This window comes from Alosa sapidissima, chromosome 16, assembly GCF_018492685.1.
Source record: "Alosa sapidissima isolate fAloSap1 chromosome 16, fAloSap1.pri, whole genome shotgun sequence".
Classification (NCBI taxonomy): Eukaryota; Metazoa; Chordata; class Actinopteri; order Clupeiformes; family Clupeidae; genus Alosa; species Alosa sapidissima.
In genome coordinates this window covers 12,583,503-12,600,600 of record NC_055972.1, presented here as the reverse complement: position 1 = coordinate 12,600,600, position 17,098 = coordinate 12,583,503, and the positions used below count along the sequence as shown (strand labels likewise).

The following is a 17,098-nucleotide window of genomic DNA, read 5'->3' as shown; positions in this document are numbered from 1 at the left end:
AAGACTTGAGATGAGTGAGGTATTGTATTTGAGATGAGTGAGGTATTTTCCCAGATGATCTGCGTGTGAATTGGGACTTGGGTGGGGGGGGGGGGGGGGGGTGGCTGGATGGTCTGACTTCATTTAACATTTAGTGGCAAACAGCTGTACACACAGAAAGTAAACCATGCCATCTGTGAAATCTGTGAAATTCCTAAACCTTTCCAAATTTAATTTGGGAGAAAAAAAACAAACAAGCATGCAAATGGACACAAAAGCTGTGACAACAACTAAGACCACAGTCAGTATACCACAATCTACAACTAAGACAATATCCATGAATACAGGCAACATAAGATGGTGAGTTGTGAGCACATGGATAATGCCTTGTCCAACAGTGACGGGAGATGGAAGACCTACCTTCATCAATGTCAGGGGGCAAGCCTCCGACAAACACCTTCCTGGAGTAACGCTCCATCCTCTCTCCGTTCTGGCAACGCTGTTGGTGAGCTCAGCCCTGGCGTCAGCGACTGCTCGCCATGGCCATCGTCAAGGAAGCCATCCTCAAAGGGAAACAGTGAAGAACGACCTGCATCACGGCAAGACGGAGGAAGGAGAGATGTAGGGAACAGAGAGAGAGAGAGAGAGAGATAAAGAGAGTGAGACAGGGGAAGAAGCAAAGAGGTGAGGTATTAGAATTAAGATGAACCCATGTGACAGGCACAACAACATTTGCCGTAAGCAGGTCTGGTAATGAGCCAGACAGTACATCGAGTTGAGAGATGTGGCAGTTGCGAAAATGTTCACTTAGAACAGTTCACATAAAGAGTGACTGATGGAAAGTACAAATTCCACAAGACCAAGGAATCTTATACCGAATTGAGAGGAGTACCTCTATCTTTCTAAGACATAGCCTACAAACATATGCATTCATCTTCTGATTGCTTTCAATTTCAGATTTGTGTTCTACATGACTGATGTATTTTTTCATTGTATAGAATGTTTATTTTGATTACAATTTCAAGTTCAGTAAATGTATGATTTAAGTGAATTATGTTACAATCATACATTTATGTGTGTATCTTCCAGAGGTCAGATTTTAAGTTGTTTAAGGTATACAGAGGAAATGAGATCACTGCTTTGTTTGGGTTTAGTGAGCGTTCGTTTTCACCATTTCTGGACATGGCTTCTCTGACTTCTTATATGTCCACATATTTAACACTGGTCAGAGTTCACCAGATGAAAATAACTCAAGGCTCTTTCAGCCTTCTGCATCTAATGAAAAAATGCCTAAAAAAATGGACAGGGAATGAGACCTTAATGAAAACCACCATTACAATAAAGCCGGAGCAAGCGAAGCCTATTATTATTGTACTGTAATCAAATCCTGCTCCAAGGCCAAATGTGTTTCCAGAATGCATGTTGAAATATGATTAGCCTTGAATGGTGAAAACCTAAATTGATGTTCTGCTAAATTACTGCCTGTCGTATGTTTTCTATGGCCATTTTTGGCCTGAGGACGAAAAACTGTGTAGAGTGTCTTAGAGAGGTTATATGAACACGGCATAGCGCAACATAGCAGCGGCCCATTTGACCAAGTCCACATTCTCAGTTCTCTGAGCATCTGTTGCTGCAGAGGTGTCAAAAGAAGTGAGAATGGTAGCAGTGCCTTTTATTAACCATTCACAGCATTAGTTCAAAACTCTGTGCAAAAAATGTGTGCAAGGCCACAATTCCCACAACACCTGTTAAGAAATTAAATGTTAAAAAAAATTAGTCACATCTGAGAAGCTCCATGCTCACAACACTGCTTCAGTGAGGGATTTGGACATTGCCTATGGTAAGGAAGTGTTTTTGTGGTTGTCAATGTTGGTCTGGACAAAATCAGTTCCAACATGAGGATGGAAAATACAAGTGAAATGAAACACAACCAATCCCAATGAAATGCAGGAGGAACTAAAACTAATAATATTTTACACTAATGGTGGACAACGGCACATAGCAGTGTTTTAGGAGCATGCAGTTACACAGGTACTAGAGAATTAAAAATCATCCCGTTCGCCAGATGATTAAAATGTAAAAATCACGAGACAAAACCAAAAGGAGCATGGAATCATTAGATTTCATCCAACTGTGTAGATGAAACTAGAGCTATGTTCTGACATCAGATTACGAATCACAGGTTCTTGCGACACACCCAAACACGCGGGAACCAGAGATTAACATCCCTCCCAAGCCCACTCAGCAAGCACAAGACAGAGGAAAGGCGACAAGGTTACCTCTTCTGCGGCCATAGCTCCTGGCTGCTTGTGAACATGATGGAGGAAAGGGGATGGAGGGAGAGAGAGAGGGGGGGGGGAGAGAGAGGGAGAGAGGGAGAGAGAGAGAGAGAGAGAGAGAGAGAGAGAGAGAGAGAGAGAGAGAGAGAGAGAGAGAGAGAGAGAGAGAGAGAGATGAAAGGAGGTTTAGAGAGTAGGAGAGGGGAAAAAGAAGAGGAGAGTAATTTAGGATGGGGGGGGGGGGGGGGTGTTGGGAGAGAAAAAGAGAGATAGAGATATATGTTTTGTGGGCAGACAACCAGTACAAAAATGACCAAGGCACAGAGATAGCACAGTCAGGCATACTTTGTTAGGGGCTGTCCCCCTTCAGACGGGAACAGGCTTGTGGTCAGAAATTCAGAGGCCTGTCACACACACACACACACACACACACACACACACACACACACACACACACACACACACACACACACACACTGCAATCAGGCTCCAATCTCAGGTCACAGGGGCAGGGCATGTCCAGCCACGAGGACTGCCATTATTATGGCATCACATGGTGGATACAGATCAGCAAAAAACAATCAGGCATGCAGCCCTGAAACCAAAAGGTTCTCACATGTCTGTAAGCCATGAGGTTCCCCCCCTCCGGTTTACAGGTTCCTGTGCACTATGCTTGTTTTGGCACATTCCACTCCTGGGGCAGTAAGACCAAGACCATAGCGAGATGCTAAATAAGCGACCAGTCACTCCGTTCATAAACAGTTCATTTGCATACTCTACACTTGAGACACCATTTGACATGACTCTATTCCCTTGACAAAAGACAGACGGCCGAGTCGACTGAGACGTAAATCTGCATCGGGTGGACACATGCTCGGAGGGAGACGCCGAGAAATCCCCAGGGGAGCCACACGTGCTGCTGCTGGAGACGCAGGAACGCATCGCCCACATTCCTCTGGGACACAAGTTACGCCGCGTTAGCTGCTGTTTACTTCAGCTGTGTGTGTGTGTGTGCGTGCGTGTGTGTGTGTCTGTGTGTGTGTGATTGTGTCAGTGTCAAACCCATAATAGATTGTTAAACTGATTTAATCTACTGGATTATTCAAAAATGAATAATGAATCCTGATGAAACATGACTTGTAAAGTGGAATCAAAGTGCGTGTTTGTGTGCATGTGTCCTCTACAAGAGAAAGGTCTGTGAGACAGAAACCGTTGGATAGGGACAAAAAGGATGACTCACTGTTACAAAACTCCACCTCACAAAGAAACATAATCAACACCAACGGGGGGGAAATGGAGGAAACCAACAGGGGAGACATTGAGGATGTCAGAGGGAACATATTGGTCTCTGTGTGTGTGTGGGGGGGGCTCATGATCTCAGTAGCCCCAGTTTTCAGTCCTCTGCCCCTCAGCAGTTCCTCTACACTGAACCGTCTGGCAAGGGAAGAAGGAGAGAGAGAGAAAGAAAGAAAGAAAGAAAGAAAGAAAGAAAGAAAGAAAGAAAGAAAGAGAGAGAGAAAGAAAGAGAGAGAGAAAGAAAGAAAGAAAGAAAGAGCACAGGCACTTAGGAGTGCTTCCCCGGCACATAACTGTCAACCTCCGAGCGCAATTTCCCCCTGGGGCCTGAGTGTGTGTCAGATTTTAATCGGCGTTGTTGGGGACGCAACAAGCCACAGCACATTTCAGTCTTCACCCATATTTCACTGTGGATCTGCTACAGCAACAGCTTCTCTGCACAGCAGGGAAATTAAAACCTGACAGTGAATTCCCTAAAGTTTCTCAAACCACATGCACTAATAACTTATAGACAAAGAGAATAACTAAGTTAACAAATAAAGGGAAGCGAGGGAAGAAGATCTGCCCCTTTGCAGATTTATTGTTAATGTATGAAGAAATGTATATATAAAAGAGAGACTGCAAGGGCCCTCCTTCTTTCGTCGGGAGATTTAACGAGGCCCAGACTGTGTCCAAACCACAGCCGCAGCCACAGTGGTGAGGAGGGGACGGAGAGGGAGAGGGAGAGGGAGAGGGAGAGGGAGAGACTCTCCAGCTCGTCTCCATTCATTATAAAGCAGACAGAGCATCCTGTCGGAGGAGGAAGCGGAGGAGTCCAGGAGAGAAAGAGGGAGGGAGGGAGGGAGAGAGAGAGAAAGAGAGAGGGATCGGGAGGGAAAGTGCTCGTTAAGTGGCCCTGCTGTTTATTTGCTCCCTTGCTGTGCTCCTGCGCCCTGGATCCCAACACACCGCTTCCTCCTAGTGATATCACCACCACTGCCCGGCCAACAAACCTGCTTCCCCCACCAACCAACCTCCTCCTCCTCCTCTTCCAACCACATACTCAAGCCCTAACAGGGCTCGGCCCTGCCTGTCTGAGGCCAGCAGACCGCTGCTGCTGAGGACTCAGACCTATGATCTTGGGGAGAGAGAGAGCTCAACCAAGGAAACTACATGGCCGTGACCACTGGCTCCATTCATGGTGCTTCCACAGCTCACCAGCATTCCTCAGAGCCACATGGCAACCCCCTGTCCCCCACCCCACCCGACCCCACCCTATCATGGGTGTCCCCTGACCCCCCACCCCTCTCCTTAAACCTGCTCTCTCTGCCACCTGCCTGAGGACAGCATGGGTGTATAGTCTTACAGGTCCTCTATTTATACCACTGGCCTTCTCACCCTCAGGGATGGGACAACAACTGTGAAGGCCCTCATCTAAGGGCTACACGAGTGTGTGTGTGTGTGTGTGTGTGTGTGTGTGTGTGGGGGGGGGGGCTGGAGAAGGTGGCGGTGGGGCCAGGGATGGGGCCTTCCTTTACTGAAACCCAACATCGTAGATCTCTTGAAAACCATACCTAGTGTATGATGAGTGTAATCAAATAAGATAGCAAAGAGAGGGTGACTTACTTTTTCCCACATTCTAATCTCTATTGTAACAAGTCAAAGACAGCCAAAGGCAGAGAAATTGATCAAATGAGAGAGGGTAAATAATTATTAAAAGGTCACTCACTGTTAAGGGGCATGATGTGGTCAGCTGCTGGGTGGGGGAAATTCAAACCCATGCGTCCTGTTAGAGAAAGGGCACAAACAAACAAACAGACAAAACAAAACAAGAAATGTGTTAACAGCAAAGCCCTCATTGAGCATGCAGCACAGACGGAATGTCCCCACACCATTACCTCACCCATTTCTCCTCTGGCTCTCCCCTTCCTGCTCGCTTTTATGGGCCTGTTGTACATTACACCTACTCTGGTTCAGACTGACAGCTAAATAGCTTCTGAGGCAGACAGGAGAGGAGCGTTGTTTGTTTGTGTGTGTGTGTGTGTGTGTGTGTGTGTGTGTGTGTGTGTGTGTGTGTGTCAGTCAGAGCGTGTTTATTTCTTTTTGCCTCACTTTGTGGTAATGGCATGATTCACCACTCCGCCCAGTTATCCATCTACTTGTTTCACCAACATGTCAGTGCTGTTGCAGCCCAGCCAAGCAGCCCTGCACTGGCGGAGTGTGTCCGGGCACATCAGCTCATGCGGTGCATAAAAAATGCGGAGAGCTCTGCAGTGTGCCTGGTTGGGGAGGGGGGTGCTCGGCTGGACTCGGCCCACAGAGAGGGGACTGTAGTCAGCCACTCCAGACACACTGACCCCCCCACAGGCTCCAGCTAAAGCAGCGTTTCTCAAACTGTGGGTCAATAAAACAGGTTTTTTTATTTATTTTTTTATCTGTAGCCTGGGCCCACGTAGCACCCGATGTGCAATGGACGCACTGTGTTATTAACAGGGAAGCGCTCGTGTCAAGGCAGCTAAGGTAGTCCCGACCTACATGAGATTTTGATTGTTGTTGTGAGAGTGGTGAATTTCATCAAAACCCGGCCCTTAAAAGCGCGTCTATTCTCCGCACTTTGCGAAGAGATGGTAGCTGACCAAAAGGCTGTACTGTTTCACAGCGAGGCAAGGTGGCTTTCCTGAGGTAAAGTGCTGTCGCACGTGTTTGAGCTCCAAGTCGCCTCTTCTTGGAGGAAGAACGCATGTTTGAATCTGCAAGCACGTTCACTAATGAACATTTCTTGACGAAGCTGGCCTATCTCAGCGATATATTTGATATATAAGCACCTACCTCACCTACCGCACCTACCTCACTATTATGCTTTTGAGATTTCTGAGCGAAATCGCTGAAACGTCTGATTGGGAGGCACTCTTGTGATCCCATGTATTAAACAGTAGGCCTACATTACATCCCTGCAAAGTTTATTTCAAAAATATTTCCCAACCAGCAGTGCTCAGTATGACTGGATTATGGATCCATTTAATGCAGCGTGTTGGTATTTCATTGAATAGATTGTACAATGCTGTAAAATGGCCTATGCTTCCTAATATGTTGCTGGAAAACAGAAATATGTGTGTTATGTATTTATTTATTCATTCTATCTGCAGCACCAGCTGATTTTAACTCTGTTGAAGAGGATATATTTAGAACTTGTCTTTATTTCAATAAATTTGACAATTTTAAGCTTGACCTACCATTTTCTTAGAGCGATGAGGGACAGGTGGGGCTCGAGAATGATCAAGGGGGCAGAGTGGGGAATGAAAGAAAAAGTTTGAGAACCACTGAGCTAAAGAGCCTCTTTGAGCTTCTAATATTCTAATATGCTGACGAGCCTCTCTATCTCACACACACGCAGAGTTTGGGGTGTTTCAGACAGGTAAATTGATGATTGCAGCAAAAGTAGGACAAGTGGCCTGTGTTGATAATTTGTTTAATGTGACACACATACACACACACACAAAATTGTCAGTTAGGTTCCCACCCGAAACAAAGGGCTGCTTCTTATTTGACTGCTTGGTTAGTTCAGCATGGGGCGTGCATGTGAAACCGTGTGAACCATATGTCGGCAGATAGTAGCCGTCAAACCCGCTTGCTGAATCAGTACACACACACACACACACAACCGCCTACAGCAGTCACACACCCCAACAATCCCCTTCACCACCCCACCCCCCACCACCACACACACACACCTATGCCAAGTCACTGCAGGGTTGCCCTGTGCATTTAAACGACACAGAGGCTTTATAAAATCGGTGGCAATACTACCTCCCCTACTGAGACAGAGGGCTGAGACTGAGAGCTTTTGTTGCTTTTACATCTATTGCACACAGTATGGCAAGACGGCAACAAACTACTGACTAATGAAAAATACAACATGACAACATACTCTACACAGCACAGAAATTTGAATTGGCTATATAGGCCTATGCCAATTTTACACTTATTTTACACATTTTAATGTTTATATGAGGTGGCGGTAACACTCCATAATAAGGTGCCATAATAAATAGCAAACTAGTAATTACCTAACCCTTTGTTAATATTTGTTAATTGTTACTAAACTATCTATTTGGCACAAGTTAATCGTTTTTTCATCATTAATTAAATATTAGTTGTCTGCATAAAATCTGTATGTTAATGTTTTAACAAATCTATTAACTAATATTGTATTGATATTTGTTAATAGTTAACTAAATTTCTTTTTGGCACTAATTAACAGTTATTTCTTACATCATTTATTTTTTAAATGTTTATTTACAAACTATATGCTAATATAAAAGTTAATGAAATTTTATTATTTATCTAGCTTTTCTGATTAGCTTTGTGGATAATTTATGGAATTTATGGTTTATGGCTTTATGGTCTTGTGGGGTGTATAAGGCACCCTACTGCCAGTGGTTTGTTGTGTGAGAGTTTGTGCACCTCTTCTTCCACTTCATCCTTATTGGATATCTTTGTGGTTGGCTGTCATATAATTTGTGACCCTCTGGCTAGTGTTTGAAAGTAGTGTACTCTTTGCCTTTGGAAGTACTATTTGGTTGCTGCTTTGTGAATTTGCTTGGTGAATTTGGTGAAATTCAGGGGAGGGGGGTGTAACAGAGTTAGAAATGTAGTTTAGTGTTTGTATGTGATTTTCGCCGTAATTAAAGGGGTGGTTCAGGATTTTGGACATAAGACCTTATTTCCAAGTAAGCAAGTGTGATATTTATCAGTGGAGACCGTTTTCAGCACGTTTCATCCAGTCCTTCTAATTGCAGTTTGCAGGTGCTAGGCTAGCGCAAGTCAACGGTATGTGCTAGCCTGCCACTAAAGACAGTCTTACCCACTCCAAAGTACACCTGAGGCAAATTCCAGACAATCGATGTAAATGTCTGTGTTAATAGAATAGTGTAAAAAATACAACTACCCTTGCATCGCTTTGCAATAGTTATACTTTGGTCCCTAAAGTTGTTAGTAGTCATTTTGCAACTCAGCGGCGGACTGATATTACCAAGGCTACTACTAGGTATCCCCATTGGAGTGCGCTTTACTGTTTACTTTTCGGCGCAGTACTACTAACCGGAGCAAGTATAATTCCGCCGCTACTAAGAAACTAGTCCCTCAAAATGTAATGCGATCGTTGAAATGCAAGGATAGAATAACGTTAGAAATAACACTGTCAATACAGACATTTACATCGATAGTCTGGCGTTATAATTTATTTGCCTCGGGTGTACTTTGGAGTGTCTTTAGTGGCAGGCTAGCACATACCGTTGACTTGCGCTAGCCTAGCACCTACGAACTCTGCAATTAGAAGGACTTGATGAAACGTGTTGAAAACGGTCTCCACTGATAAATATCACACTTGCTTACTTGGAAATGAGGTCCTATGTCCAAAATCCTGAACCACCCCTTTAAGCAGCCTTATTGAGATTGGTGTTTTGGAGCCCCCTTTGGAGAAACGGTATACTGCAGCTCTGCTGCGTTTTGTCCTTGTATTGTTGTCATAGCCGAACAGAAGCGGTATGCTTTGCATTGGGTAGGTTGAGTGTATGAAGCACTCCCCACTTTGTTTTCATTTTGTAATATACCACCTGTATTATATTACTTTACATGTATTGTTAGGATTTGGGTTCAATTCTAGCAACTTAGAGAACGTTTATTAATGTTTTCATTATGACCACGAGTTCATACACACTAAGGCTAACGTGACTAGCTGTAAACTCCGCTAGCAACTTTTCATGCTTTCAGTGTAGTTTAGCTTAGTGTGCATGGAAAGTGCAATTCAGTCTAGCAGGAAATGAATGTACATTTAGTTTAGCATTATCTTTATGCATTACCTCCGTATGGTCTATGTCTGTGAGTGTTTAGTGAGTCTCAGAATATTAATAAACTGTCGTTCTGTGCACCTGAACATTCCACGTTGCATACATGTCTCCCTTGCTAGTAGGGCTAGCTGACAGTGATGGTATAGGAATGATGCATACATATAGCCCATTCAACTACTTCTTATTTTGGTTGTGCAGATGCTGTTTTATGTATGCCAGTGCCTGAAGGCATGTTTTGTTTTAACTTTTCCTAAAGTAATAAATGTGATAAGCCAGTTTTGGTCTCATTCCCTTCACCGTCTGACTAATAGTTATATATTACTAATATATTAATAAAGCTTAACCAACTTTATTATAAGGGTCCCATAGTTATAGATTACTAATATATTAATTACGCTTAACCAACTTTATTATAAGGGGCCCCACACTGATAGCTATATACTACTAATATGTTAATTAAGCTTAAACAACTTTATTATAAGGGTCCCCCATACTGATAGTTATATATTACTAATATATTAATTAAGCTTAACCAACTTTATTATAAGGGGCCCCACGCTTATAGCTATATACTACTAATATATTAATTAAGCTTAACCAACTTTATTGCAAGCGGTTCCGGTGCCAACAAGAGTGGCAGCATGTCAAGGTAGCTCTGTTTTTTTCTTGAATTTCCCCTTGGGGATCAATAAAGTATCTATCTATGGTAAGGGTCCTATGGGGAGTGGTTCATATTGGGATAGGCAGAAGCACAGTTTACTAACAATAAGTTAAATAATAATAAGTCATTAACTTTTCTATTAACATATAGTTTGTAAATAAACATTTAAATAATGTAAGAAATAACTGTTAATTAGTGCCAAAAAGACATTTAGTTAACTATTAACACATATTAATACAATATTAGTTAATAGATTTGCTAAAACATTAACATAGATTTTATGCAAACAACTCATATTTAATTAATGATGAAAAAACTATTAACTTGTGCCAAATAGATATGTTAGTAACAATTAACAAATATTAACAAAGGGTTAGGTAATTACTAGTTTGCTATTTATTATGGCACCTTATTATGGAGTGTTACCGAGGTGGCCACACACACCAACTTCATTTCCACACTGCAGAGGTGTTGCCACACCAGACAGATCAGTGGGAGGGATTGTGGGCACGATTGTGGGCACACCCAATTTTATCAGTCTGTTCTTGTAACAAACCTCACAGTAGCATCATGCCTAACAAAGAACCCATCAGTTTGCAGAACTCCTGACTTAGTCACCTGCAGTCATTTCAAGAGAATGAATGAACAAGCAGGAATCATCTTGTTGCTTGTCTGAAAATAAATGCACTTTATATTCACTTTATCTTAAGTCTACATCACATATTAAAAAAATTGTCAAACTGGGGATGAATCTTTCACAAGCCTCTTTTTGCCAGACAAGACAATGGCAATGGTAGAGATCCTGTCTTGTGTCTTTAGATTCCTAGTAGAAAGCCTGCCAAAACCTCTATGGAAACTTCCAGAATGAACCTTCAACAGTGTGGCTTGCTTCTTGCTCAAGATGTGTGCTGCATTGTGAGCAATTTGGTCGGGAGCCAAAGCTCAATGTTTCTTTTTAACACCGGAGTCTGTGCCAAAGCTGTGGCTGTTTCTTAAGGGGCCGGGATCATCACCACACCTTTTTATGATTAAAAAAACAAAGTAACACACCCTAAAATCCCCACACACAATCTCTTCCCCTCATTCAAATACACACACACAAGACAAAGTAACACACCCTAAAAATCCCCACACACAATCTCTTCCCCTCATTCAAATACACACACATATACACTGACAGACATGGACAGAAATATCTCCAGCCATATGGCATCTGCAGTGACAGGGCAACAAAGCGCTGTGCAAGTGACATTTCCTCACAGACAGGGCTGGCTATTCTCAGCCTCAGATTCCCCACTTAGCCTGGGGAGGCCTCAGCATGGCCGAAGCACAACCACTGCTCATGCTGATGACTGTGTGCGTGTGTGTGTGTGCTTTCACAGCTGTGGAGATGAGGTCAAGGGACTGGAGCCAAGACCTTTAATCCCTGCCACTATGAGCCGGCACAATAACGGTTATCTGTGCCTATCTGGTTCGCCAACATGTTAGCATGTGATGCCTCATGTTACACCTGCTACCAACGACAGTTTGATGATCCAAAATGTAAATGAGCTAACAGACAGATACTATTCAACTCAAGGTGACTGACAAGCATTTTGCCAAGCTACAGTTATCAGAGAGATAACATCTCTCTCTCTACAAGTTCCTGTTGAAATGGCAGACTAAATCCCCCCACCACTGATCAAGTGCTCCATGATGACAGATGAGTCCAGAGCCTTCCCTTGTCAGGGGGGTCTGCGAGGGGTTAACAGGAGCTGTGGGTGACTGCACAGGGGGCGGCTTCACACCTGGAGCTCTCCTGGACTTGGCGGAGACCACGTCTTAGGCCTCTGTTCCACATTAAACAGCACGTTAGGGCCTCCTATAAATGGCCACTGGAAAAGAAAATTGCACGCGAGAGTGCCGGGGTTGGGGGTGGGGTACAAGCTACTCCTAAAGGCAAGACGATAATGTCAAGACCCAGGGTCCGGTTAGGTGTGTGTGTGTGTGTGTGTGTGTGTGTGTGTGTGTGTGTGTGTGCAGGGTAGATGACTAGTGTCACATTATCACTTTCAACTGTGACACGAAAGCGCAAATGCAGAATCATGGCCAGTTGTTTCCACTCTGTGCACTTCAAGGGGGAGGCTTATGACCTCTTGATAAAAACACAAGCTCACTTCCTTTTAAAGATTAGAGCAGATTAAGGAAGCCAGTCGATAGCCACCAGTTGAAATGTGTGCACAATAAGAACACTGTTACAGGCTTAATCCATGCATTTGTATCTATCGACACACTTAGAATGGCATGTTTAACATGTTTATCCATGTTTAAGGTTGATATAGAAGCTTTCTTAAGGCTTAAGTTTGAAGTGTGGTAGTCATCCATGCTTTGGTTGTTTGTTTATTTGTAAGCAGAATACAGAAAAAAACAATTGCCAGATTTTACCAAAAAGAAGCTTGAGACAAGAAAAAAGTAATTACATTTTGGACCAGATCTCACTCACATTGCATATTAAAGGCTTCAATTTAGCCTTCACTAATGTCGGCAGTTAGAAGATGCCTGCATGAGCCTTTTCACTAAGTTCCATGAACATCAGGCCAGTAGTTTTATTCCGTAATCCTGCAAACCAACCAACCAACTAACAAATGTACAAACAAAGTGACTCAGGTGAAATACACAACCTCCTTGGCTGAGGATCTGTTACAGATCTGAAAGAAATGGTGGGCGAAGCTATGCACTCTAATGAGTGCCATATTCTAGTTCTCACTTTCACTTTACAATTCCTCCAGTTCACCATTCAAACTAAGCTTCTAGTTTGCCATCCACCTTTAATTTCCATTTACATTCAAGAGCTGATGTTTGAAGGCCCTTCAGAATTTTATTCTGAATGGCATGACACTTGGGGAGCACTACGATCACAACGGGGCCGATTTGTTTATAGTTCCACTTGCTGACGACTACCATTTTTAAAAAGACGCCATTGTGTCAAAAGTCCCCAAAGCCAGGAGGAGCATGCATGTCTTGATCCTGCATGTCAGTGACTGCATCAACCACGGCTGGTCCTGCTTTCATGCATGTCAGACTCCACAGTCTGTGATCACAGGGTCATCCGCCAGCAAGCACTGGCTCGAGTCGGCTCTGACAGACAGCATCCTCTTGTCTGGCCCCCGCTCTTCCTAACCTCTCCCGTCTGAAGTGTTTGTACTTTCTGATGGGGAGGCAGGAGCCAGAGAGGTGGCGTGGTGGGGGTCATTTCCTCTGCAGGGGTGGCTTTCTTTCCCTTACATTTTCAGGGCTTGTTGACCAGGCCAGACATGGTGTAGTGGAACACACACACACACTAGTTATCTTGTAACCTTACACACTCCACAGTGTGATTTTGTCACGGCGGACGTTCTCACCTCCACCCCCATCCCCGCTCCTTCACGTAAATTCACATCGTTTGTCACCCCCCTAATGACGTAGTACTGCTAAACCAGGCAGCACAGAGCTTCGATTAAACGGGTGGGAAAATAAATATGTCAAGCCTTATGATTTTTTAAAAGCTCCACGTTAAGCAGATAAAGCAGGCTTTTGCGATGTGTAACTGGCACAGAGCAGTCACATGAGGCCAGGTTGAGGGGGAAAAACAGATTTGTTTACGTGAGAGTGTGAGCGAACATGCATGCATATCAACACTAGGGGCTATTGTGCTCAAGTGCACGTGTGTGTGTGTGTGTGTGTGTAACAGTGGGCTTCCAGAGGCCTAACTCTCTGCACGTGAGCAGAGCTAACCCCTCTTTGGGGCCATCTATGAGCTGCTGCAGTGTATGGTAGTAGATGTTTTGAGTGGTGGGGGGTGGTGATGGTGATAGTGTTGGGAGGGGGGGGGGGGGGGTTAAAAAAGGGAGCATTTGTTCAGGGCAGGCCCTTTCACCCAGCCCTGCTTGCAGACCCCCTTCAAAACAAAGTGTAAATTCCCCTACGCATTCCATTCCAATCGGATTAATGAGTGTTCAGAAGCTCGTCAGAAGAAGGGGCTCATTCTCTCACTCTTGCACACACAAGCTCGTCAGAAGAAGGGGCTCACACACACACACACACACACACACACACACACACACACACACAAACAAAACAAGCCCCCTTGACCAGCAGTAGTCCTCCTCATCATACCCGAGCTCAAGGCCTCCTTCATGGTGAGGTGACCCTTTTACCCATAAGCCTGTCTGCGCTTGTCTCACCATCATTCATCCATTCCCATCCCCCAAAACCTACTCACTGCTCACTCAAGTAGAAAAAAAAAATAAGACAGAAAATAACGACCATGGCAAACTTGTCTGGCCCTTCGGCAAGTAGATGGCAAATGCCTGAGCCCTAACCTCACGTTTCAGACATGCTCCTCCTAAGTGGGTTACAGTCTTCCACACAAGTTTCCATACGACTGCATCAATTTCTCCTGAGAACTGAGCATTACAAGAGCAGCACAATCAGCTTTGTTGTCTGGACACCATTGAGGAATACCAGGTTTGTGAAATCTGCTGACCAGCAACTCAGGGAAGAAAGTGGTCAAACTACTATAACCATGAATGGTAGCATGTAATAACCCATCACACACACACACCCCACACAATCCACAGTGTTGACAGGGATTGGGGGAGTAAACAGTGCAAGACTAGATTGTGGTCACATCTGGCTGCCAATCATCTCTGCGGTCACCCGGCCGATTTGCAACTAGATTCCCATTTCCGTACTCTTAGTTGGGCCCTGTCTACCTTCAGCCAACATGGAGGGAGGGGGGAAAGTGGGCCACCCCACTGACCTCTGGGCAAAACACGGTGGCCACGCAGTGCCAACACAGCGCTGGACAGGAAAAACAGAGCCAACGCATGAGAGCAACAGACCAAACCTGCAGGCCTCGAAGTGAACGCTAACCCCCACCCCAGGCCATGCACACTTGAACACAGACACACACACACACACACACACACACACACACACACGTCCTTTTCTTTTTATTTATTTTAATAGACTCAAACAACCACCATAGTAATGTCACTACTTCCAAAGGCCAATGAGAAACTTAAGTTTTAAAAGACAGCTCTTGTTTTACACAACTCTGCTGGCTTTAATCGCTTTCAGGACTGATTTGACATGACGGGGAGATCTGTTTGAATTTATTTCATGGATCTATAACACCTCTATAACAACCCTAAATATACTGTGCAGATCAGATGTGTTTTGCTCTTAATGCAAATGACTGTCAACCTGTGGGAATGAAATGCATTTTTTCCCAGCCACTGCAGGCAGTGTTGAAAAGATTAGCTGAATCATTTGTACCCCTTTGATGTGACAGTGAAGTGGTGTAAGATTCCACAAAAAAGGCTCCTTCATGATCTTCCTCAAATCTCTCCCTTCTACATGAGTACAAAAACTAACCATTGCCACCAAGTTTGTATGGCAATGTAGGTATACCAAAGACATAAATATACATTAAAAACAAAACTATCTAAAAAAACACTCAATACCAAATGAACCTGTTAGGGAGACTGCCTATTAACCTTGCTCACAACACAAACATATTCAAATTCAAGTATAAAACAACCCCTTCCCAAACTCAATGCAGCAGAGACAGAAAAGCAAAAGAAAAGAAAATCATCACTAGGTCAAATTAGCAGAAGGACAGAAGCAAAGTGCTACAAACACCACACTGACACACAAACACAACATGTACAATTTTGCAGGTAAGGCCAGTGGTTAATTCACAATGATTTATGATTGCTGCAACAAAAATAAATCAATGGTGTTTTTTAAAAGCCAAAATAGAGCAAAAGAAACAAAAAAGGCTCAATCAGGATTTTTAATGAAGCCAAAAAAAGAACAAATAAGCAAGGGTGTGTGAATATTCCTAACCTGCAAAATGATTCCTCCATATAATATCAGCGATAGTCATTGGTGGGCCACCGACTGGGTGTGGTTTACCTTTGTCGTGATCAGTCCTTATCATATCCATTAAGGAATTCTCCAAAGTTTGCAAGTTAAATGGATCAAAGGGCCGATTCCGGTCCTGGAGAGAAAAACAAAAAGAGGAACAGAGTTTAAAGGTTGAAGGGTTTGATGGTCAGAGTCACGTTCAAGAGCCTGTGTACAAGACTTCACCAAGACACTGCGTGTTAAACATGTTGCATTTACCAATGCAAAATACAAACCCTTTAGGCACCTATTTTGCACCTAGCGCATGGCGGAAAACTCGTTTTCCACCCGGCGTAAAGATTATTTTCGCATTTTCGATTATTTTCAGGAGGTGTGGCAATGAACAACCTAGGGAGAGGTCTGGCACGTTGTCTAAAAATCGCTATCATACACTACGTAAAACGCATTACGCGTTAATTAAACTTGGTCAGAAGTCCATGGTGAGTTGTTTATATGTTATTTTAAGAGCGCATTATCAACAGTGATTTTGACGGGTGCACAACACACCATCCTTCTATCATCCATGAACGCAGACCAGCGCACATCCATGCAAAAAATTACAAAATTACACGATTACAATGGGAAACATAATTAGAATAAAGATATTACGAAATACATCTCACAATGAGTAGTTATTCACCATCATTTGCAAATTGGTAATGACTGTTAAAAGTGATTAGGCGAGAGCAGAGCTGAAGATGCACCGTCACAACATATATGAAACTCCTCTGGAGGATAAACGTTGTTTTATTCAGTCCTTCGAACATTATTAGATTAAGTGTTGCTTTTTCCAGCCTATGTTTTCGATGGTAACCCATTGTCCGTCAATAGTGAAAGTAACTAACTCTCATTGGTTTGAATGACGTTATGCCCAAAACACACCCATGACTGATTAAGAAACAGAAGGCCCACCTTCTTGCGCCGGACGTTTCATAACATTTCATAACTAAACCACACCCAATATGGACTGGACAAACCCCAAATTTTGTTTAAACCATTCACCAGTGACCATGCACTTTAGACTGTCATAATAGGGCCCTTAAGGTGTTACAAACACCCTTTAAGATGTTCAGTGGAATTTTCAATATCAATATTATGAACTGATGAAAGTCAAAATCAAGTTC

General features: G+C 43.5%; 1 protein-coding gene across 1 annotated transcript in view; it reads right to left on the bottom strand.

Moving 5' to 3' along the window:
- The window catches only part of cpeb3 (cytoplasmic polyadenylation element binding protein 3), a 43,894-nt gene that overhangs the window by 18,748 nt on the left and 8,048 nt on the right, over positions 1–17,098 (bottom strand). Inside the window, 5 exon segments of the mRNA XM_042065752.1 lie at positions 400–473; positions 475–568; positions 2,259–2,282; positions 5,263–5,319; positions 15,984–16,068. Coding sequence (XP_041921686.1) covers positions 400–473; positions 475–568; positions 2,259–2,282; positions 5,263–5,319; positions 15,984–16,068 — 334 coding nt within the window.